This window comes from Mytilus californianus, unplaced genomic scaffold (genome assembly GCF_021869535.1).
Source record: "Mytilus californianus isolate M0D057914Y unplaced genomic scaffold, xbMytCali1.0.p SCAF_4, whole genome shotgun sequence".
Taxonomy (NCBI): domain Eukaryota; kingdom Metazoa; phylum Mollusca; class Bivalvia; order Mytilida; family Mytilidae; genus Mytilus; species Mytilus californianus.
In genome coordinates, this window is record NW_026262690.1 from 121,041,928 (window position 1) to 121,064,455 (window position 22,528).

General features: G+C 31.9%; 1 protein-coding gene and 2 long non-coding RNA genes across 3 annotated transcripts in view; 1 reads left to right on the top strand and 2 right to left on the bottom strand.

The window, feature by feature from the left end:
• LOC127699220 (uncharacterized) overlaps window positions 1-22,528 on the bottom strand; it is a 107,231-nt gene that overhangs the window by 25,507 nt on the left and 59,196 nt on the right. The window lies entirely within an intron of this gene.
• Window positions 9,518-18,130, bottom strand: LOC127699221 (uncharacterized). Its single transcript, XR_007981136.1, has 4 exons — window positions 18,059-18,130; window positions 10,587-10,669; window positions 10,329-10,396; window positions 9,518-9,709 (listed from the first exon to the last, which is right to left on the bottom strand). It is a non-coding gene; the product is annotated as an uncharacterized LOC127699221 (long non-coding RNA).
• The window catches only part of LOC127699208 (xanthine dehydrogenase/oxidase-like), a 73,598-nt gene continuing 65,226 nt past the window's right edge, over window positions 14,157-22,528 (top strand). The window contains exon 1 of the mRNA XM_052202977.1: window positions 14,157-14,289. Coding sequence (XP_052058937.1) covers window positions 14,245-14,289 — 45 coding nt within the window. The 5' untranslated portion in view covers window positions 14,157-14,244. The remainder of the gene's footprint in view (window positions 14,290-22,528) is intronic.

Sequence of the window (22,528 nt, forward strand, 5' to 3'; positions counted from 1 at the left end):
GGACAGAATTGATTCCAATGCTTGAATAAGTTAATATGATATTTCAATTAAACAGTCCATTTACAAGAAAAACTGATTTATACATGTATGGTTTTGGTTATAAATTATCATGAATTTAACCAAAAATTAAACTGATAATAATATTTTAAATTGTTATTAATTCAAAATGGATTGTGTTAAATACAAAACTTAGTTTACAAATAAAAAGCTCTACTTACATATAAACCAAAAGCTGAGCTAATATTTGGAATGTATAATATCATTTAATATACAAATGTACTGAGATGTACCCAGTGTTTATGCATAGTTTAAAGTCTTATATCAATACATTTTCCAACAAAAAGCAAACGTCCCTTTTTCTTACTAGAACCTTATTTGCTGAGTAAGGCTTTATTTTCTTATCACCAATAATAGAATTGGTACCATTAACGATGACAAATGATTAAGGAGAAATCTGGTGAAGGTTTAGTGTTTAAACATAAATTGAATTGCAGCAGGATTTAAATGAAAGCAGCTCTTTCCTTAATTTGGCTGCCACATGAAAAAGAGAGGAACAATTATTTTGTTTAGAAATGTATATCACCACCTGGTTTTTACCACTTATAAATTACAAGACATGCATTATATTCTCATATTCACAGTTTAAATAAATAAATATAGCATTTTTATAAAAATCACAATTATAAATAGTGTACAGATTTACCTGTTGCTTTATTACAGTATGGTAAATGCTTCAAGTGGTAACTGGTTTTCATACGATATGAAACCTTGTTACAGCACCATGTGGCAAGCATTTTAGCCAATCATACAGCAAAGACTATAAATATTAATGAGAGATCACTGAAGTCAAATCTAAAATATTCTGACAGTAAAATTATTGCTTTTTATGACTTATACATTCTTCAATTGTACCGCTTTCAGTTGATTCAGATAAAGTTCAAATTCAGTACTGTCTCATGCTTAACTTTTAAATGTTCTATTTTTATCCATAAACTAAGACCACTATCAGCTAATCATGCCAGAGTCTGATAAAAGTTCAAATGCAGCCCCAAGTCCCCAGCTGACTTCTACATGTTCTATTTTCTTTATTACCTATAAAAAATAAATTTTGTAAATAACAGAAATCATCCTCTCATAAACAATAATAGTCTTGTATACAATAATAAAATACTTCGCTGAGCGCAGCCTGATACGACTCGAGAGGTCAAACCCTGAACAGTTGGACCATGTTTGGACACAATATTCAAGCTTGATACTGTCTGAATTTAGATTGTGATCAAATTTTTGACATAATATAGGTTTCTGACACAAAATAAATGTGGTTAAAGATCTTAAAAATTTGAAATGGGACATTTAATTTACATAGAATGGTCCGATATCCAAAATCTAACAACATGGTTAGATTCAGCATATAAAAAACACCAAAAAATTTAATTTTAGTTGAAATCAAACAAAGTTTAATTTTGGACCCTTCAAACCTTAATATGGACTAATTGAAAACAGGGCCCAAAATAAAAAATCTAAATGCACAATACGATTCAGCATATCATACAGCCGCAACAATTCAGTTTTTGATGAAATCAAACAAAGTTTAATTTTGGACCCTTTTGACTTTAATGTAGACCCATTTAAAAATGGGGCCCAATATCCAAAATAGTAATACAAGGTTAGAATCCCAAAACATTAAAGACTTTAAATAAATCCCATTGAAATTGGTTAAAAGATTTGTATTTATTTTCAATTGAAGATTACTTGCTATTGCGCAATACTGTGCTATTGAAGACTTCTTGCTATTGCGCAATACTGTGCAAATGGAGATTTCTTGCTCTTGCATAATACTGTGCAATTGAAGATTTCTTGCTATTGCCCAATACTGTGCTATTGCGCAATACTGTGCAATTGAAGATTTCTTGCTATTGCGCAATACTGTGCTATTGTGCAATACTGTGCTATTGCACAATAATGTGCTGTTGCGCAATACTGTGCTGTTGCGCAATACTGTGCAATTGAAGATTTCTTGCTATTGCGCAATACTGTGCAATTGAAGATTTCTTGCTATTGCGCAATACTGTGATATTGTGCAATACTGTGCTATTGCGCAATACTGTGCTGTTGCGCAATACTGTGCTGTTGCGCAATACTGTGCTGTTACGCAATACCGTGCTGTTGCGCAATACTGTGCAATTGAAGATTTCTTCTTTAAACTTTTCTAAAAGTTTGAAATTTCAAAAATTTTGAAGAAAAAAAAATTGGAAAAAAAAATCCACCCAAAAATTGTTGAACCCCGGAAACTACAAAAATGCTTGTTTTTGGCCCCTTATTCCTAAACTGTTGGTACCATAACCCCCAAAATCAATCCCAACATTCCTTTTGTGGTATTGAACCTTCTGGTAAAATTTCATAGAGATCCATTCACTTAAACTAAAGTTATTGTCCGGAAACTTAATGTGTCTTCGGACGACGATTATGCCGATGCCGACGACATCATAGCAATATACGAATGCCACATTTTTTTTGCGGTCGCATAAAAAGGGCCTTTGAAAACAATAATCTGAATTGAACCCGGAAAAAATATATCTACTGAGACTAAAGGCCAATGTAAATACACACTATAAACCAAATATTTTTTTTGAGTATTTCAATGAATCTGAATAAGGAGTGTCAAACTTTATATTTTTCTTATGTACATATACCAATAGAAGTTTTTTTTTTTAATCCTGAAAATGAATAACCACAAAGTCCTAGTAATCCTTTGGCTAGAAACTGCTTATCACGAAAAAGTTTCGATAAAATATGTTGGTTTACTATAATTGATATCTATTAAGGATAACATGTTTATTTCTATTGTCAGCAAGTCAGCAAATATGAAAAAGAAGATGTGGTATTATTACCAATGCAACAACTCTTCACAAGAGACCAAATGACACAGAAATTAACAACTATAGGTCACCGTACGGCCTTCAAAAATGAGATAAGCCCATACCGCATAGTCAGCTATAAAAGGCCCAGAAATGACAAATGTAAAACAATCAAAAGTCTTCATTTTTTTATGTGTCTGGGTGATGAAATTCTGATAACACAGCAGACATGACAGAGTAAAACAAAACTGAAAATTAAGTATAGAACTACAAGCAAGAAGTCCTACAAATAAGCAAGAAAAGCACTATGAATAGAGTATAAGAAGATATCAATATGTGGTACTTTTACTTTTCTATTAATTAGGAGATGTGGTATGAATGCCAATGAGACAACTCTCCATCCAAGTCACAGTGTATAAAAAGTCAACAATTATAGGTTCAATCCTAGTATACCCCAACAACCCTATCACTCACCCTACCCCTAAACACCTTTATTAGTGTGTACTTACAGTTACTTTTGTTTTTGACCTCAGTCTGTAACCATCGTGTAGTAATGATTACATGTATAGTAAATCTAACCCTAGAAATGGTTTCTTTGAACTTGGATTATCAAAAGCTGCAATAAAAGAATTCTATAAATGTTCCTGAGGATCAACCTTAGGTTTTGTGGACTTTTTTTTCTTTTCTGTTTTTTGGGTTTTCTTTCAGTCTTATCGTTTTATCTGTCTTTCCCTGACTTGTAGTTTTGAATTTACCTCTTGGTAAATTCTGCACTTTTTTCTCTCAGTTTAAGTAGGACCTGTTGAAACTAAATCCTGTATAATCCTGACACCTCACCTCAAATATCAGGACCAATACAAATACATGTATCTAATGATTAAAAATACTGTGAATTCACTATTATTTGTGAATGGAATATAGACAATAACTGTTTAGTGTCTTTAAATATCAGCTGTATTTGTACGAGGCTAAGAAACAGGTGTAATGCTAGCTTCAGCGAGCTATTACTCCTGTTTCGAGCCGACACTAAACAGTTATTGTCTTTATCCTGCAATTAATTTTGTACATTTTTTTTCCATCTCAATCGTTGAATTTATTTTTGAAAGAAATCGACATGACTTAAACGCGGACCGCAATGAGGACGCCATATTGAACTGTGATGTTAACAGTAATTTGACATAACCGTTCGCTTGTAACAGAAGCAGGATACCAGGAGACTATATACGTCTATATAAGAATATTGCTTTGTGTTATCTGTACACCTGTATTAGTATAGTAGAAAGGTCAATTGCAGGATAAACCAATTTTCATGTATTTCGAAGTGATTGTGTACCATGAATTTGAGTGTTTAAAGAAGTCCAAATTTTTTATAAGCTTATCCTTATCCACGATAAAATACTTTTTCCTAATGCCATCAAAACTGGTACCAACGAAAATAAATGAACCCACAATAAGGTAATTATACACCTATCAATGTCAAACAAAATCTTCTGTCCTGAATAATTTGGTTCAGACACTTGGCAATGTATTTTTAAAGTGTATCAATGAGAAAAACAGAAATGTGTGGCCTAGCTTGCATGTATGCTTGTATACTGGGGCATGTACAGCTTGTCAAAATTACTCATACAAAACAGGTGTTCCCCATTTTTTTTTAACAAAATACCCTTATTTATTTCACGAATGTGACCTACCGAATTAGACTTGTTACCGGGTTTGTACTAACACGAGCAACATGACGGGTGCCACATGTGGAGCAGGATCTACTTACGCTTCCGGAGCACCAGAGATTACCCCCAGTTTTGGTGGGGTTCGTGTTGCTTAGTCTTTAGTTTTCTATGTTGTGTTTTGTTATGTGTACTATTGTTTGTCTTTTTCTTTTTTAGCCATGGTGTTGTCAGTTTATTTTCTATTTATGAGTTTGAATGTCCCTTCGGTATCTTTCGCCCCTCTTTTATAAATATACTGATATCCTAAATCCTCTGGTATGTGTACGTTATTGACAAGTGTTTATTTTGTTCATAAAATACCAGTAAATTGGATAAGTGTCAAGGAGATATAGTTTATTGGCAATTTTTTTTTATGTTGCAGTAAGTATTTTATTACAAAATTTTCCTTTTGCAAACATTTCAATGTTCATTTAAATGCAATGTGTAAAATGTGAAAAAGGAAAATGACAAAGAATAAAGTGCCTCTTCAAAATTGTACGATATTTAGGTGAACAATTCCCCTTTATATTGTATTGTAAACATGTTTTTTATTTAATACCTTTTTAGCTCACCTGGCCCAAAGGGCCAAGTGAGCTTTTCTCATCACTTGGCGTCCGTCGTCCGTCGTCCGTCGTCGTCCGTCGTCGTCGTCGTCCGTTAACTTTTACAAAAATCTTCTCCTCTGAAACTACTAGGCCAAATTTAACCACTTGGCCACAATCATCATTAGGGTATCTAGTTTAAAAAATGTGTCCGATGACCCCGCCTGGCAACCAACATGGCCGACATGGCTAAAAATAGAACATAGGGGTAAAATGCAGTTTTTGGCTTATATCTCTGAAACTAAAGCATTTAGAGCAAATCTGACATGGGGGTAAAATTGTTTATCAGGTCAAGATCTATCTGCCCTGAAATTTTCAGATGAATCGAACAATCTGTTGTTGTGTTGCTGCCCCTGAATTGGTAATTTTAAGGAAATTTTGCCGTTTTTGGTTATTATCTTGAATATTATTATAGATAGAGATAAACTGTAAACAGCAATAATGTTCAGCAAAGTAAGATCTACAAATAAGTTATAATGACTAAAATTGTCGGTCGATCCCTTTAGGAGTTATTGCCCTTTATAGTCAATTTTTAACCATTTTTTGTAAATTTTTGTAATCTTTTACAAAAATCTTCTCCTCTGAAACTACTAAGACAAATTTAACCAAACTTGTCCACAATCATCATTAGGGTATCTAGTTTAAAAAAATGTGTCCGATGACCCCGCCCGCGAACCAAGATGGCCGACATGGCTAAAAAATTGTACATAGGGTAAAATGCAGTTTTTGGCTCATATCTCTCAAACCAAAGCATTGAGAGCAAATCTGATGAGGATAATATTGTTCATTAGGTCAAGATCTATCTGCCCTGAAATTTTCAGACCAATCAGGCAACCCGTTGTTGGGTTGCTGCCCCTGAATTGGTAATTTTAAGGAAATTTTGCCGTTTTTGGTTATTATCTTGAATATTATTATAGATAGAGATAAACTGTAAACAGCAATAATGTTCAGCAAAGTAAGATCTACAAATAAGTTGTCATGACCAAAATTGTCGGTCGACCCCTTTAGGAGTTATTGCCCTTTATAGTCAATTTTTAACCATTTTTTGTAAATTTTTGTAATCTTTTACAAAAATCTTCTCCTCTGAAACTACTAAGACAAATTTAACCAAACTTGTCCACAATCATCATTAGGGTATCTAGTTTAAAAAAAATGTGTCCGATGACCACGCCCGCGAACCAAGATGGCCGACATGGCTAAAAAATAGTACATAGGGTAAAATGCAGTTTTTGGCTTATATCTCTCAAACCAAAGCATTTAGAGCAAATCTGATGAGGATAAAATTGTTCATTAGGTCAAGATCTATCTGCCCTGAAATTTTCAGACCAATCAGGCAACACGTTGTATGGTTGCTGCCCCTGAATTGGTAATTTTAAGAAAATTTTGCAGCTTTTGGTCATTATCTTGAATATTATTATCATGATTATAGATAGAGATAAACTGTAAACAGCAATAATGTACAGCAAAGTTAGATCTACAAATAAGTCAACATGACCAAAATTGTCAATTGACCCCTTAAGGAGTTATTGCCCTTTATAGTCAATTTTTTACAATTTTCATAAATTTTGTAAATGTTTGTAAATTTTTACAAAATATTTTCCACTGTAACTACCGGGCCAAGTTCATTATAGACAGAGATAATATTAGTAAGGTGCAAGAATGTTCAGTAAAGTAAGATCTACAAACACATCACCATCACCAAAACACAATTTTGTCATGAATCCATATGTGTCCTTTGTTTAATATGCACATAGACCAAGGTGAGCGACACAGGCTCTTTAGAGCCTCTAGTTTAGTTGCCCTCAAAAATTCTTTTACGACTAATTTTCCACCTAAATCTGAATCTGCAATAAATAGAAGAAAAACATTAAAATTTCAGTCAAAAGTTAAACTAATGTAATTTAGTAATTGTCTTTTGTTGCTGTAGATCACATTTGTTTTTTTGTTTGTTTTTTTTTTCGTTTATTGTTTTGTACATCAATCAGGCCATTACTTTTATTGTTTGAATTGTTTTACATAAGACATTTCAAGACCTCTTACGGTTTGCTATGGAGTATAGGTTTTGCTCATTGTTGAAGGATGAAATTTGACCTATAATTGTTAACTTCTACATCATTTGGTCTTTAGTGCAGAGTTGTCTCATTGGCAATCATATCATATCTTCTTATTTTCATAGGACTGGAGTAGTGACAGTAAAAGGATCGTCAAATCAAAAATTGAAAACTATTTGGATAATAATGCTTTGAGACAAAATAAAAACTAAGAAGAATGTTCATAACAAATAGGTGCTTGTTGACATACACCTCTTTCTTCAACATTTCATGAAACCATAGGGAAAATCAGATTTCTTTTTTTATATTGTGGAACACATGAAGGATAATCACCCTGGAATGTAATTTAGAAAATACCGTAACAATATGTTTCCACTTTATTACCTTACAGAAAGCCTAGCTAAACAGTATCTGATTGGTCTTATATTAGCTTCAAAGTCAGACATCAATGTTTGCGTTTGAAGTTCACCATGAGTAATTTTTGTTTGTTCCGATCGGAGACTCAACATGGACTCATGGTCACCATAGGCTTTCAAAGGTTCATTTTTAAACCAAACGAGAACTTTTTCTTTTGTTCTATTTTCCAAAAGACATCAGAGACACATTGGTACAATAGATATGTCTCTGAACACGTGATCTAAAATGAAATCAAGCCATGAAGGAATATTCTATGGATGACAATTTACTAAGTGTTGTTATTTGATCATGATGAAATTTGCTATTGTAGGATTTGGTGAAAATTGAATACATTTATGTTAATTTTCACCTTCCAAAAATATTCTTTCACCCACTGATCAGATTTTCTGTATCTGTTATGGTTTTTAAATGATCATTTACCTAATTTTACGATTATGTTTATTTTCGGTCATGGTGGCCCTGGTGGTCACATTGGCATATTAAAATAACCTATATTCTACACACTCTGAAAAAGTATAAGGACTACAGATTATAACACCATACGATGGCTTATTTTGTCCCTCGATGAGAAGGCAGAATGAGCCAAGAAAAAAGTTTGAATTTGTTGATTAATATTTGTACATGTTGTATGCTGGATACATATATTTGTTTCTGTATTCATTTTTTGATCCATACATACTTTTTCAAAAGTTTTTGACACTTATGTCATGTCAACATTGGTATCAGTTTGATGAAATATTTAAAATATGAAGTCACAGATAACACTTTATGTATAACTCAATGTCAAAATTGTTATCAGCAGGTTAAATCTTTGCAATGTTGAAAAGCCCATAACATATTTTTAAAAGTGTTGGACAGACTGATTATTCCTGCATCATTTGATTCTATTTCAATTGTTCTTGAAAACTGGGACCATTTGTATTAAGACTAGTTGAAAATAAGTCAAAAGTCAATATCCTAATGGGATCTCATGTAAATTTTCATTGCCTTGTGTGGCCATTTTGAATTCTCTGTTTATCCAAAATAGTACCTATTGCGAATATGATTGTTATGTTTAGTTTCAGTGAGTTGACTCGTTTAAGAGGAAGCATTGAACTTTAGCTTTATCCAATCTCTTCTGTCAGGAATAGATCCTGAAAGTTCGAAGAGCAAATAAAAACCTGCCAAACAAATTCAGCCACATGCTGTATGTGCCTGTGACAAGTTAAGACCCTGCAATTCAGTGATTGTCATTTTGTTACCTACTGTATATCAATTTTTTTTTTCATTTGCTGTTTCAACATTATAAATCAGATAGCTATCTTGTTGGAATTGTTTTACACTTTGTAATCTTTGTGTCTTTCATGGATTGCTACACAGTTTTGGTTTGTTGAAGGCCATACATAACTTTGACCTGTATTTTCTAACATTTACTTGGTTTCTAGTGGAAAGTTGTCTCATTGGCAATCATATACCACATCTCCCTATTTTATATTGATACAGACCCAAGAAAATAGAAGCTACAAGTATCATTCTATTAAACATACAAAATTTCTGAGAAAGACAATTCTGTACTTTTGGATATAAGGTATGTTAACAGACAATTTTAGTCAACTTGATTTTTCATATATAAAATTAATTTTTATGTGAGCTTGTCTGTTTTATTTAAATGGTTGAAAATATACCGTGTATCCGTTCCATATCCTTGTGACATTAAAATATACTGAGCATACATGTAACATGACATGGGAAGAAAGATAGTCAGACAAACCAAATAATTCTTATATTTGGGATATTACATGTGACATTTATATATATATATATGTTAATAATTGATAGCAAGTCTAGTAACCACTTGACTTGGTTAAAAGATTTCTTGGATTCTATGGAAAAGAATGTATGCAGCTTCAAAATTTTGAGCCGATGCCTATTGGCATTTAGCTACTTCTTGTTTGCTGGTATTTTAGAATTAATTGCATGCAGCCACACAGGTCAAGACCTGGTATTGTTCTGTTTTTAAGCTATTTTTTAATGTGCTTGTTAAAACAAATTCAAAACTTTCAACACCTTTTCTGGTAGCTCATCTTTTAAATTACCTGAAAAAAAGAAGACTCATATAGATATTTTGATAATATAAATCTAGAAGTAACAAAAATGTCATGTAAAGATAAAATTGTCTAATTGTTAGTGCATCATTATACTTTCAATTGTGTAAACAACAGAGGAAACAGTCCAATAAAATTATATTTTCTAGTATGTAAGATGAGTAATCAACTGTTAACAAATAAGTCTATTTGCCTTGCTTATATACACAAGTGACAAAAAATAGTCTTTTTAACATTCAAGATGATAACACAATGTTGACTGCTGTACCCCTATTTTTGACATTTTTACCTATTGTGTCTGTTTGTTTTGTTCACGCATCGTTGTCAATATAATGGTATTCGATGCGACTGTCATACAAGTGAGAGGTTAAGCTAGCTATAAAACCAGATTCAATCCACCATTTTCTACATAAGAAAATGTCTGTACCAAGTCAGGAATATGACAGTTGTTATCCATTCGTTTGATGTGTTTGTTTGTTTTTTTTATTTTGCCATTTGATTGGGGACTTTCCTTTTTGAATTTTCTTCGGAGTTCAGTATTTTTGTGATTTTACTTTTCACTGATAAGCTGATAAGTCATTTCTTATAATTATATCATATATGTACTTACTCCTTAGATTCAAAACAGTCTATATCCCTTTCTTTCCGTTTCACATACCTCCACAATCAGAACAGCATCTGCAACAACCAAAATTCAATGTTGCTAATTAAAAGAATGAAAATAATTTATATATCAACAACATAGTCTCATGAACATGATAATTTATGACAAGCAAAAACAGATTTTATCTTACTATCAAATTATCCCATTTATTCATTTCCAAAATAATAAACAGATCTATTTCTCTGGTTCACTTAAAAAACTAACCTTTTTCAGCTGCAGACTGGTATTAATATATGTGTACTCAATGCAATTTTTTCAGTCATATAACCCCAACAGTGAAATAAAACCTGCAAAAAATGACACTAAGAGATTACATTTTAAGCGAAAGTGAACTAAGTAGAAAAAGTGTATGATTCATAATGTCTTTTGGAAACCTTTTTTGTTTAATATCAGAAAATAGCTATGATGCTATCCACAAGGGAAGGATTTTTCACTACAACACGTAGATCCAATTAGCAATGACAAAGTTTCTAGAACCCTGCAGTTAGGGGATAACGCCTTTGATTTAAAAAAATATCTGCTTTGTTCAATATATTATACAGATTAAGCTTCCATAAAGGTGTTGAATAAAGGGACATTGCTTGCGTTACTGCAAAATGTTTAGAAGTGAGAGATAACTTCTTTGAAACATTAGACAAATGTTAGAATCATGTAAATAACAACATGGATAAAACTGACACAAACTGTAGCAACAATATAAGGTGTCCACATTAGTGGGGCATCCAGGCCTGTTACTAAGAATGCACTGTGTGGATGCAACTTGCCCTAAGTCAATGTTTATATATAGTAACATACATTTGTGTATTTCATCAGATCAATGCAGATGTTCATGAAACTGTGTAAGAATCTTTAGGTCTTAATCGGAAGATGCATTTATTATATTGGACACCCTGGTCTGTTAAATTGACACATCCCAGGGGTAGTAGTCCTGCTCTTTAAACGTTTCTAGTTTCAAATTAAGGCTCTGTTCTAAATATGCCAAAAACCAACTGTTTTTCAATACATTGTATAAATGGTTTTCATCCAAACTTTTCATAAGATACACATTCATATAGGTACATTTGTAAATGTGCATGTAATTTTTTATTATGTGAAGTTTATGTGATGATAGATTGGTGTTTAGTGGCAAACATTACATTCATATCAGGACAAAGACATGTAAATGTAATTCATGTATGAGTATAAATTTTGCCATTAGATATATATACATGCTGAGCCAGATTTTTAATGTGCCAGTTTACTAGGTAACAGTCCACAAGACGACTATAAGACAAGTCATATAATCATACATATTATTTCAAACAAAGCTGACCAGTCTTTACTCTTACTCTGAAATGCTATATGCTTAAGAAAAAGCAACTACTAATTTTCAAGTAATCAGGTTGACTTGGCCTAAGTTAAAACCCATGCATGCCTCATTTGAAGCACCATGGATTTGATATTATCGATCAATAGCAGAGAACACTGCATAAATATTGCCATTGTTTATTTATGGTCATGATCATGCAAGCATGGGTTAAAAAAATTCTGAGTAAATACTTAAAAGTTAATCACTTTGGTTGCCTTTTATGAAAGGACAAAAATGCTACCATGTGCAATACAAAGATTTAATATTGACCTGACAATTAAACACAGACTAAGAGTACAATATGGTTAAAACTATGTACAAAATGTATATCAAGCAATGTAATTATTGTATTAGGATGCTATTCACTTACATTCAGCCAACACTTACAGTAGGAGCTATTTCTAGGATTCGTCATGCATATTCATTTCATAACTGTGTGGTAAACAATTTGTGAAGTGGTGTTTGATTAGCATATCAATAGAACAACAACATGCAACTGCAAACTCGATAATTTGTTGCTTAATTTTATTTTTGTCATTTTATATCGAGTAGTAGAACTTTATAAACCATTTGTAATGGATATTATGTCAAATAATAGAATAGTTTATCTTTTTATGTCATATTCTTGAAAAAAGTTGAAATTGCAAGAACCTTATTCCAGTTATACTTGGATTAAAATTGGACGAACAATCAAACTTTAACAGCCATATTGAATCAACAATAAAGAAAGCCAAAAGATCTTTAGGAATTTTAAGAGAAATCAAAGGAATAGCTTTAATACCAACCAAGACACTTGTTCAAATTTATGTTAGTTTAGTATGTTCAATTTTTAATTATGCTAGCAGCATTTGGCAATCCAGCAATTCGTGTCATCTTAACAAATTGAATGAAATTCAGAGAAAGGGGTTAGCTATAAGCTTAGATTTACCATCTAATTCATCTCTTGAGGCATTAGAAGTACTTAGTGGAACATTATCAATAGATTTAAGAAGAGAAGAAATGGCCATCAGAGAATTAGTTCATACAGTAATAATGTCCCAATTAAAAGAAAATTTGAAATTTGGAAAGAGGAGGAACATCTAGAAAAATATCTTTCACCATTAGGAAAAATGTATCAACAAACAGAAGACATGAGAGATACAGAAATGGTTGATATATACAAGATGGAACCCCAGTATGAATACCAAGGTCTGATATCAGTTGTCAGAGCCCCTGACTACTGGCGAAATATAGGCAGCTTACAATCCAGAACAAAAGCCCAAAAAGAAAAAGGAAAACAAATTATCTCTGAACAACTCAAATCTCAACCACCAAACACAGCAGTCGCTTTTACAGATGGGTCATGTTTGGGAAATTCAGGCCCATGTGGTGCTGGAGCTATAATTTACATAGATAATCAAGAAGAAAAATTAAAAAAACCTGTATCTAACAAAGGATCAATCTTGCTAGCTGAACTTATACCAATAAAAGTTGTACTTGATTTCATAGTATCTTTTGCAAAAACTCCTATTGAAACTTTGTCTATTTTTTTCTTAACTCTTAATTGGAAAAGTGACAACTCTCATCAAACCATTAACAAAATCAAAGGAAAAATAAAAATTTTAAATGGACATGGAATTTCAATCAACTTCAACTGGAAACCAGGCCATGCCAACATAAAAGGAAATGACAAAGCAGACACTTTGGCAAAAGAAGCTGCTAAAGAAGCAGAAACACTAGCAGTTGAGGACATACTATTTACAAAACAAGATGTAAAAAAGGCAGCTAGAAATTCAGTTACAAAAAAAATGGCAACGAAGATGGGGAAAACAGCATTTCTGGACGTCATTATTTTAGATTTCATCCTGAAGTTAAAAATAAAGTAAAAAAAGACTTCCCATCAAAAAGAATGTACAACGTACATAATCAACAGTTTAAGAACAGGTTATTTCAAACTAAATGCATACCAGCTTATAATAAACCAAGACATCAATTCTGAAACCTGTGATCACTGCAAACAAAAAGAAGATGTACAACACTACCTTTTTGAATGTGATCTCTATTCCGATGCTAGAGACAAATTATTTCATCAAATTTACTTCATAACAGGTCAAATTCCAACAGATTTAGACAATTTATTAACAGTCAATATGCCAAATGCAGAAAATGTCATCCAATTAATAGCAGAGTACATAGAGGAAACAAACCGTTTTAGTGGATGATTTAATAGACATTCTTTTTATTTTTTTCATGTCAATTCAATTATCTGATTATACATTTTTTTAAATTTGATTTTTTTCTAAATACTTTTTTTTTCTTTATTATTTTTTCTTTTTCTTTTCTTTTTATTTTTTAAAAGCGCCACCTACGATATTTAAGTACAACAGAGAAACTACATAAGTGACTATAATTTTACAAGAGAGGATAATTACAAGACAGATTACCCTGTCATCACGACAAAGATTGAAGATTGAAGATTATTTTGGTGTCTGCTAAAGAAAACAAGGCTTATAAAGCTTTAGCATTTAACTAATTATGTATAAGAAGGGACCACTGGTATTTTATGTAAATGGTAAAAAGGTAAGAAACATTTGTAATTACTTCATATTTAGTAATGACATTTTTGCTGGATAATTTAATGACTAAAACGACTAAAAATATGTACAAAAAGTACACCTTGGACATAGGGGTTTGTTACAATTTGTCGGTTTTACTATCCATACGAACCCCGAAAAAATCACAAGGGAGGAAGCTCATTTGCGACGTTGCTTCGAATTATTGTTTCAAAATTTTTCTAAGACTTTTACTAACTTTGTGACCTGAATAAATCTGTTCCCACTTGATTTATCTCTTCAATGACATATATGTATGCCCTTAAGTAACCTCTATAACCATTGTAATCCTTAAAATGAACTTGACATTTTTTCTGAACTAGAATCCATCGACGCCCTACATTTGAAAGTGAAAGTTCTAAGGGAGCTACCATTTGATTTTTATGGGGGGATAGGATGAAATTTGAAAAAAAAGGCAAGACAGGAGTTTTGAGGTAAAAAAAAGGCAGGATGAGCAACTTGGCAAAAAAAAAGGCAGGATGACAATTTATGTAAAAAAAGTCAGGATTAACTAATAAAAAAAAGGCAGGACCGAATAGAGTGAAAAATAAAAAGGCAGGACAGAGATTACAACTTAAAAAAAAAATGCAGGACAAAATTTTTCATCCTAGCCCCCGATAAAAATCAAATGATAGCGTCCTAAAGGAACGTCTGGCGGAAAATATATTTTCGGCACTCTCTGGAATTTACTATAATTTGAAGAACATACACAGTGTGTACCTAATGGAGATAATTTAGAGGGAAATAATTCCCACCATTTTTTACATTAATGAAATCTAAAATACCGTAGACTTCCGAAAAACATAACAATTATAGTAAACTCCCGAGGGTGCCTAAAATATATTTTCCGCCAGGCATCGCTTTAGTACTTTCATTTTCAAATGTAGGGCGTCGATGGATTCTAGTTCAGAAATGTCAAGTTCATTTAAGGATTACAATGGTTATAGAGGTTACTTAAGGGAATACATATAGGTCATTGAAGAGATAAATCAAGTGGGAACAGATTTATTCAGGTCACAAAGTTAGTGAAAGTCTTTTTTTGAAACAATAATTCGAAGGGGTCTCACTAAATTGACATCTTTTTTTTTATATATACGGCCAGTAATAACGTGATTTTCATTATTTTTATTATTTTAATAGATGAAGAAATTTAACATTTGTAAAGAAGAAAGGGATTGTCTCGTTTCTATTAAATATAACGAAATATGTTTAAGATAATGTATGTACTGTTTTAGGCAAAGTCATTGTATGAAAAAGTAAAATCACCAAAATACCAAACTCCGAATAAATTATTGAAGATAACAGTACACACAGTGTGAAACATCAAATGAGAAGACGTTACTAAGTTAAAAAAAATGTCTCTAATCCATTTGTCAAATGTCAAAAAAAATATGTTTAGAAAATAAATCAAATGAGAAAAGCGATACGCGTGTCCTTTGTTTTAATTGCTACAATAACATCCAGTTATCACCTTCAACTTTGTACACGCGTCAGACTATATAATTACACACACCAGAATATACAAGCATTGTAAATAGTAAACCCCTGATGAAAACTCATCATTGTCTTTAATTACCTTTAAACTTCAGTCATGCATAAACATGATAAATATCGTTTAATGAGTCAATACACAAAATAAAATGATGTAAAATGTTTACGTTTTAAATACGTTTTCCTCTAGTTTGATTTCAATGATTTCAGATTTCTATAGTAAATCCTACTATACCAATCCTTGGTTCATTGTTTCTCACAAATTATGTCTGTTTTTTTCTGCCGGACAATGATGCATAAATAATGCATTTTGCATGCAGTCAGTTTATTATATATTAGACAAAGAGAGTGTGTAAAAAAAATTATAAGATAATATATATAATTGTTCTAAAACACAAGTAAAAATTAATATCATAATATGACAGGGAAAACGTAATATTTGCTGTAATACATATCACAAATAAATGTAGCAATTAGATCTATGTTTCAAACATGTGTGATGCTTTACTACTATAGATATTGACTTTTTTATAAACTTATATTTATTGATAGAATATTTGATTTTTTGTCGCTAAATTTGTTTTCTTGTCGCTAAATAGTGTTCTTGTCGCTTAATTTTTCTTCTTGTCGCTAATTAGTGAGACCGATTAAAAGCAACATCGCAAATGAGCTTCCTCCCTTGTGATTTTTTCGGGGTTCGTATGGATAGTAAACCCGGCAAATTGTAACAAACCCCTGTGCCTTGGACTCATTTTGTCCTAGAATGGGAACAATACCTGTATGCCTAACAGCCTTTTCTTTTTCTCAATAAATAGTAAAATGAGTTTAAACAATCATGTACTGACACATTTTCAATTTTCTTATTAGCCATGTAAAGGTTAGACAATACTTGGTCATGTTTTCTAAAGATTTAAAGCCCAAGGCGTAGCCGAGGGTTTAAATGTTCATAAAAAATGACCAAGTATTGCCTGACCAATTTAGAACATACCCATTCACACTTTAGAGTGACCTTACAAAATTATCCTTTCCCATTGTAATATTCAAACCTTGATAATAATTCACTTTCATACAAAAGGAATGTATAACATAAGTAATGATCATTGCAATGGATGGAATGAAATAGCACTAACATAGTTTTGTGAGGACAAAAAGGATGAATTGATCGAACATTGAGTTTTTCTTCTGCTTCAGGTAAAATTTAATACTGATATACCTTAAATTTCTTTATTTTAAAAAGCACACAATGTTATATAAATCAGCTTTTTGAAATTTGTATATATTTTGATAATTATAAAACTCCCTCTATAAATATTTGAATTACAACCATTCAACATCAGATGCTTACTTTTTAAATGATGAATGTACATGTATTGTGGTTTTTTTTCGAAAAAAATCATTTGATTTATATATCAGCAGTCTTTAAAGAAAAAAAAAAAGATTGACAAGAATGTCTCGTATCAAAATTGAATAAAAGATTATTTTACCTACATCTTTGCCCCCATTTCATTTTTTGTTTGTTATATATATGTACCATGATAAACATTTGCAAAATTCAAAATTCAAAACGTTTTTGTATAATTCTATTCTCTTTCATCTTTAATCAATAGGCTATTTTCCCGAGGAAAATAGCTCAGGGGATTGTACACTTCGTTAGTGTAGTTATTTAGAGTTCCCTTTCATAATTAATCTACAATGAAAAGTCATTCATGTAAAGCATTTTAGAGTGCATGGAAAGCCATGTACTATGAAAATTAGAAGGGAAAAAACTGCACTTTCTAGGCTTATAAAACACAATATTTTCTTCTGAGGTTGATTTGATTTTATTTCTTGACAAAATCAGGATAATAACAATAACAAAATAGATACCCTACAAAATAAATACAATAGTAAGATTCTGACCGTTTATCAAATTAATAATCTACTACATAGGTTTCTATCCATGTAATATGATAAACAAATGTTTAACTAATAGAAAATAGAAATAAATCTGTTCTGCATGTATTTACAACAACATGCTTATATTGTTGAACGTATCTGACAAAGTTTAGTCCATTTGCACTTAATGACTCATATTATATAAACAGGTCTTAATATATAGAAAATGACAAAAGCGGTTAAAGCAAACTTTAACATAGGAAAGTTTACAAAACTAAAAGCAAAAGCTGCATGCTGTATAAATGTGTTAAGCATAAAATAGCAACAAACAAAAATACGAACATTACAAAAATAACACTTAGCTTAATTACCTCGCATGAGGTGCAAAGGCCTCCTGAATTATCTAATGGAATTATTCACATCTTCCCAGGATTATTAAACATATACCTGTATAACAAATAAACAAATTGTTATCCATGTTTTACTGTAATTATCCACCTGTTTACGATTTGTACTCGTAGTTAAAATAATTAATCAATACCACATAACCTTTATTATGTTTATATCTTTACCTAAAGTATTTAAAGCATTCATACCGGAACACTCGAATTCTCAAACAATGTGTATTAAATAAATTATTTACCAAATTAGTTAAAAGTACTTTATTTATGAAAATATGAAAATAACGTCTCTTAATCTGTTTAATCAAACAGATAATACTTTATTTGTACTTTATCTATTTTATAGCATTTTATAGCATTCATCTCGCATTCAACATTTACGCATCAGCCTTTCATTCTAAACATTCATTCTAAATTAAAATAATAAATATCTGGACTATTAACATATAATTAGTAATAGAGAAATATAACTGACCTGTATAAAGAATATAGAGAACTGAGAAAGACTATAAATCAAACTTAGAAAAATATCAAACACATATGACTATGTCCACCATTATATCAAAAGTGATGACCAGAATAAAGAACAAAAGAAATATAGCGCCAAAACATAATGACCAATAGAAATAAAAAAAGTGTGCGGTCCACTGAACCATGAAAAGAAAGCCTTTGAAGTAAAATACAGTGAAACCAAAGTTACCAAAACCAGTAGAAAATGTCGTCTGTCAATTAGTCCAAATGTCAAATAAGTAAATAAAATGAACTAAGCAAATAGATATACAAATCAATTAATTACAATCTGTAATTAATATACTCATACCTTTAATTAATCAATATAAGTCATATAATATACAAAATACAATACTATTAACTAAATATAGAAATATACACAATTACTGTAAAACCAATAAAATATAGTCTACCACATAGGGAAAATGGATCCAGTTATGAACCCTTTTTTTATTTAGTATTGAACCTGGGACCAAGGATTTGTATAATCAGACTACTTACATTGTGCTATACAAATCCTTGCTGGAACATGCAAATATATAGAAGGACGAATCCATGACTCTCGCCCCACTGGCAAATCCCCCCACTTTTTCACCAACTCGCCCCACTTTTTAAAAATTCGCACCACTCTTGTTTACCAACTTGCCCCACTGATGAAAAAGGATGCAATCCCGTTGAATATAAGTCTGCCAACTCACCCCACTTATAAATAAAAGAATTAAACTGTACTGAATTAAGGCCTGCCAACTCGCCCCACTTATAGACTGGTACCCGGCCGTTATTGACAAGCTTGACTTGATATTTGTATATTCCGAGGGCATGTATACTGAATACATGTATTTTACTAAGAGAACCAACCTACCCATTTGTGAATTAAATGAATACTTATGAAAACCTTAGAAATGCATCATGTTTTTATGCCCCCGCCGTAGTGGAGGGGGCATTATAATTTAAGTTTTACCCTTATCCGTCTGTACGTCCGTCTGTACGTCCCAAAGTTGGTTTCCATTCTCTAACTTTAGTTTGCCTCAACCAAATGTTATAACTTATACACAATGCTTATTACCACAAAACACAGATCAAGTTGGAATTTTGGTGGCGTCACTTTAACCGTTCTAGAGTTATGCGCCTTGACAAATGGAAAAATTGCTGAATTTTTTGTTTCCGTTCTCTAACTTTAGTTTGCCTCAACAAAATGGTATGAAACTTATACACAATGCTTATCACCACAAAACAAAGATCAAGTTGGAATTTTTGTGGCGTCACTTAAACCGTTCTAGAGTTATTCCACTTGACAAATGGAAAAGTTGCTGAATTTTTGGTTTCCGTTCTCTAACTTTAGTTTGCCTCAACCAAATGTTATGAAACTTATACACAATGCTTATTACCACAAAACACAGATCAAGTTGGAATTTTGGTGTCGTCACCTAAACCGTTCTAGAGTTATGCCCCTTTACAAATGGAAAAATTGCTGAATTTTTCGTTTCTGTTTTCTAACTTAAGTTTGCCTCAACCAAATGTTATGAAACTTATACACAATGCTTATTACCACAAAAAAAAGATCAAGTTTGAATTTTGGTGGCGTCACTTAAACCGTTCTAGAGTTATGCCCCTTTACAAATGGAAAAATTGCTGAATTTTTCGTTTCTGTTTTCTAACTTAAGTTTGCCTCAACCAAATGTTATGAAACTTATACACAATGCTTATTACCACAAAAAAAAGATCAAGTTTGAATTTTGGTGGCGTCACTTAAACCGTTCTAGAGTTATGCCCCTTTACAAATGGAAAAATTGCTGAATTTTTCGTTTCCGTTCTCTAACTTAAGTTTGCCTCGTCCAAATGTTATGAAACTTAAACATAATGCTTATTACTACAAAATACAGATCAAGTTTGAATTTTGGTGGTGTCACTTCTACTGTTCTAGAGTTATGCCCCTTTACAAATGGAAAAATTGCTGAATTTTATCACAAAACTCAGATCAAGTTGGAATTTTTGTGGCGTCATTTAAACCGTTCTAGAGTTATGCCCCTTGACAAATGGAAAAATTACTGAATGTTTGGTTTCTGTTCTCTTACTTTATTTGTCTCAACCAAATGTTATGAAACTTATACACTATGCTTATAACCAGAAAACAAAGATCAAGTTTGAATTTTTGTGGCGTCACTTCTACTGTTCTAGAGTTATAAAATTGAGAATGGAAATGGGGAATGTGTCAAAGAGACAACAACCCGACCATAGAACAGACAACAGCAGAAGGTCACCAACAGGTCTTCAATGCAGCGAGAAATTCCCGCACCCGGAGGCGTCCTTCAGCTGGCCCCTAAACAAATATATATACTAGTTCAGTGATAATGAACGCCATACTAAACTCCAAATTGTACACAAGAAACTAAAATTAAAAATAATACAAGACTAACAAAGGCTAGCTTGGGACAGGCGCAAAAATGCGGCGGGGTTAAACATGTTTATGAGATCTCAACCCTCCCCCTATACCTCTAGCCAATGTAGAAAAGTAAACGCATAACAATACGCACATTAAAATTCAGTTCAAGAGAAGTCCGAGTCTGATGTCAGAAGATGTAACCAAAGAAAATAAACAAAATGACAATAATACATAAATAACAACAGACTACTAGCAATTAACTGACATGCCAGCTCCAGACTTCAATTAAACTTATTGAAAGATTATGTCTTCATCATATGAATATCAGGCACAATCCTTCCCGCTAGGGGTTTAGTATCATACCATCATCACATATATGAGAAGAACATAACCTGTGTCATGCCAACAACTGGTTTTTAAATAAATGTGTTTAGTTCCGATGCAAAGACACTATAAGTGAATCAATATTAACGCCAAAATATGCAATCTTTAATGACCTGACAACAGTATCGTAACTATATCCCTTCTTAATAAGTCTATTTAAAGGTTTTGTTAGCTTCAGAGGTGAATACTGACATTTTTGTGCTTGATAAAGAATATTTCCATAAAAAATTGGATGTGAAATACCTGAACGTATAAGAAGTCTACATGTTGAGCTAAATTTACGAATGATGTCCTTATACCGATGATAAAATTTAGTAAATGTTTTGACTAGTTTGTGATATCGAAAACCCTGGTGTAATAATTTTTCAGTAATACATAAATTTCTCTCGTTAAAATCTAAAACATTGTTACATACACGAGCGAATCGAACAAGTTGAGATATATAAACACCGTAAGATGGTGACAAGGGAACGTCACCATCTAAAAATGGATAATTAACGATAGGAAATGAAAAATCATCTCTTTTATCATATATTTTAGTATTAAGCTTTCCGTTAATGATATAGATATCAAGATCGAGGGAAGGGCAGTGGTCATTGTTAGTATTAGCTTTATTTAAAGTAAGTTCAACAGGATAAATTTCTTTAGTATACATACTGAAGTCGTCATTATTGAGAGCCAAAATATCATCCAAATATCTATAAGTATTATTGAATTTGTGTATCAGATGTTGTTTCGATGGGTCTTTGCTGATTTTTGTCATAAATTGTAACTCATAGCAATACAAAAAAAGGTCCACAATAAGTGGTGCACAGTTAGTCCCCATTGGAATTCCGATAACCTGACGATATACGGAATCTCCAAAGCGAACAAAAATGTTATCTAGTAAAAATTCAAGGGCATATATAGTATCAAAGCATGTCCAATTGACATAGTTTTTTTGTTTATTGCTACTAAAAAATGACCTAAAAGAGTTTGAACATATATATTCACATTCTGACTTTTTAAATGCCCATTTAATTAGGTGTGTGAATTTTTTCTTAATGAGAATGTGAGGCAATGTGGTATAAAGGGTAGAAAAATCAAAACTTTGAACAGATTCAAAATCACCAATATATGCATGCAATTTATCAAGTACTTCCAACGAGTTCTTGACACTCCAA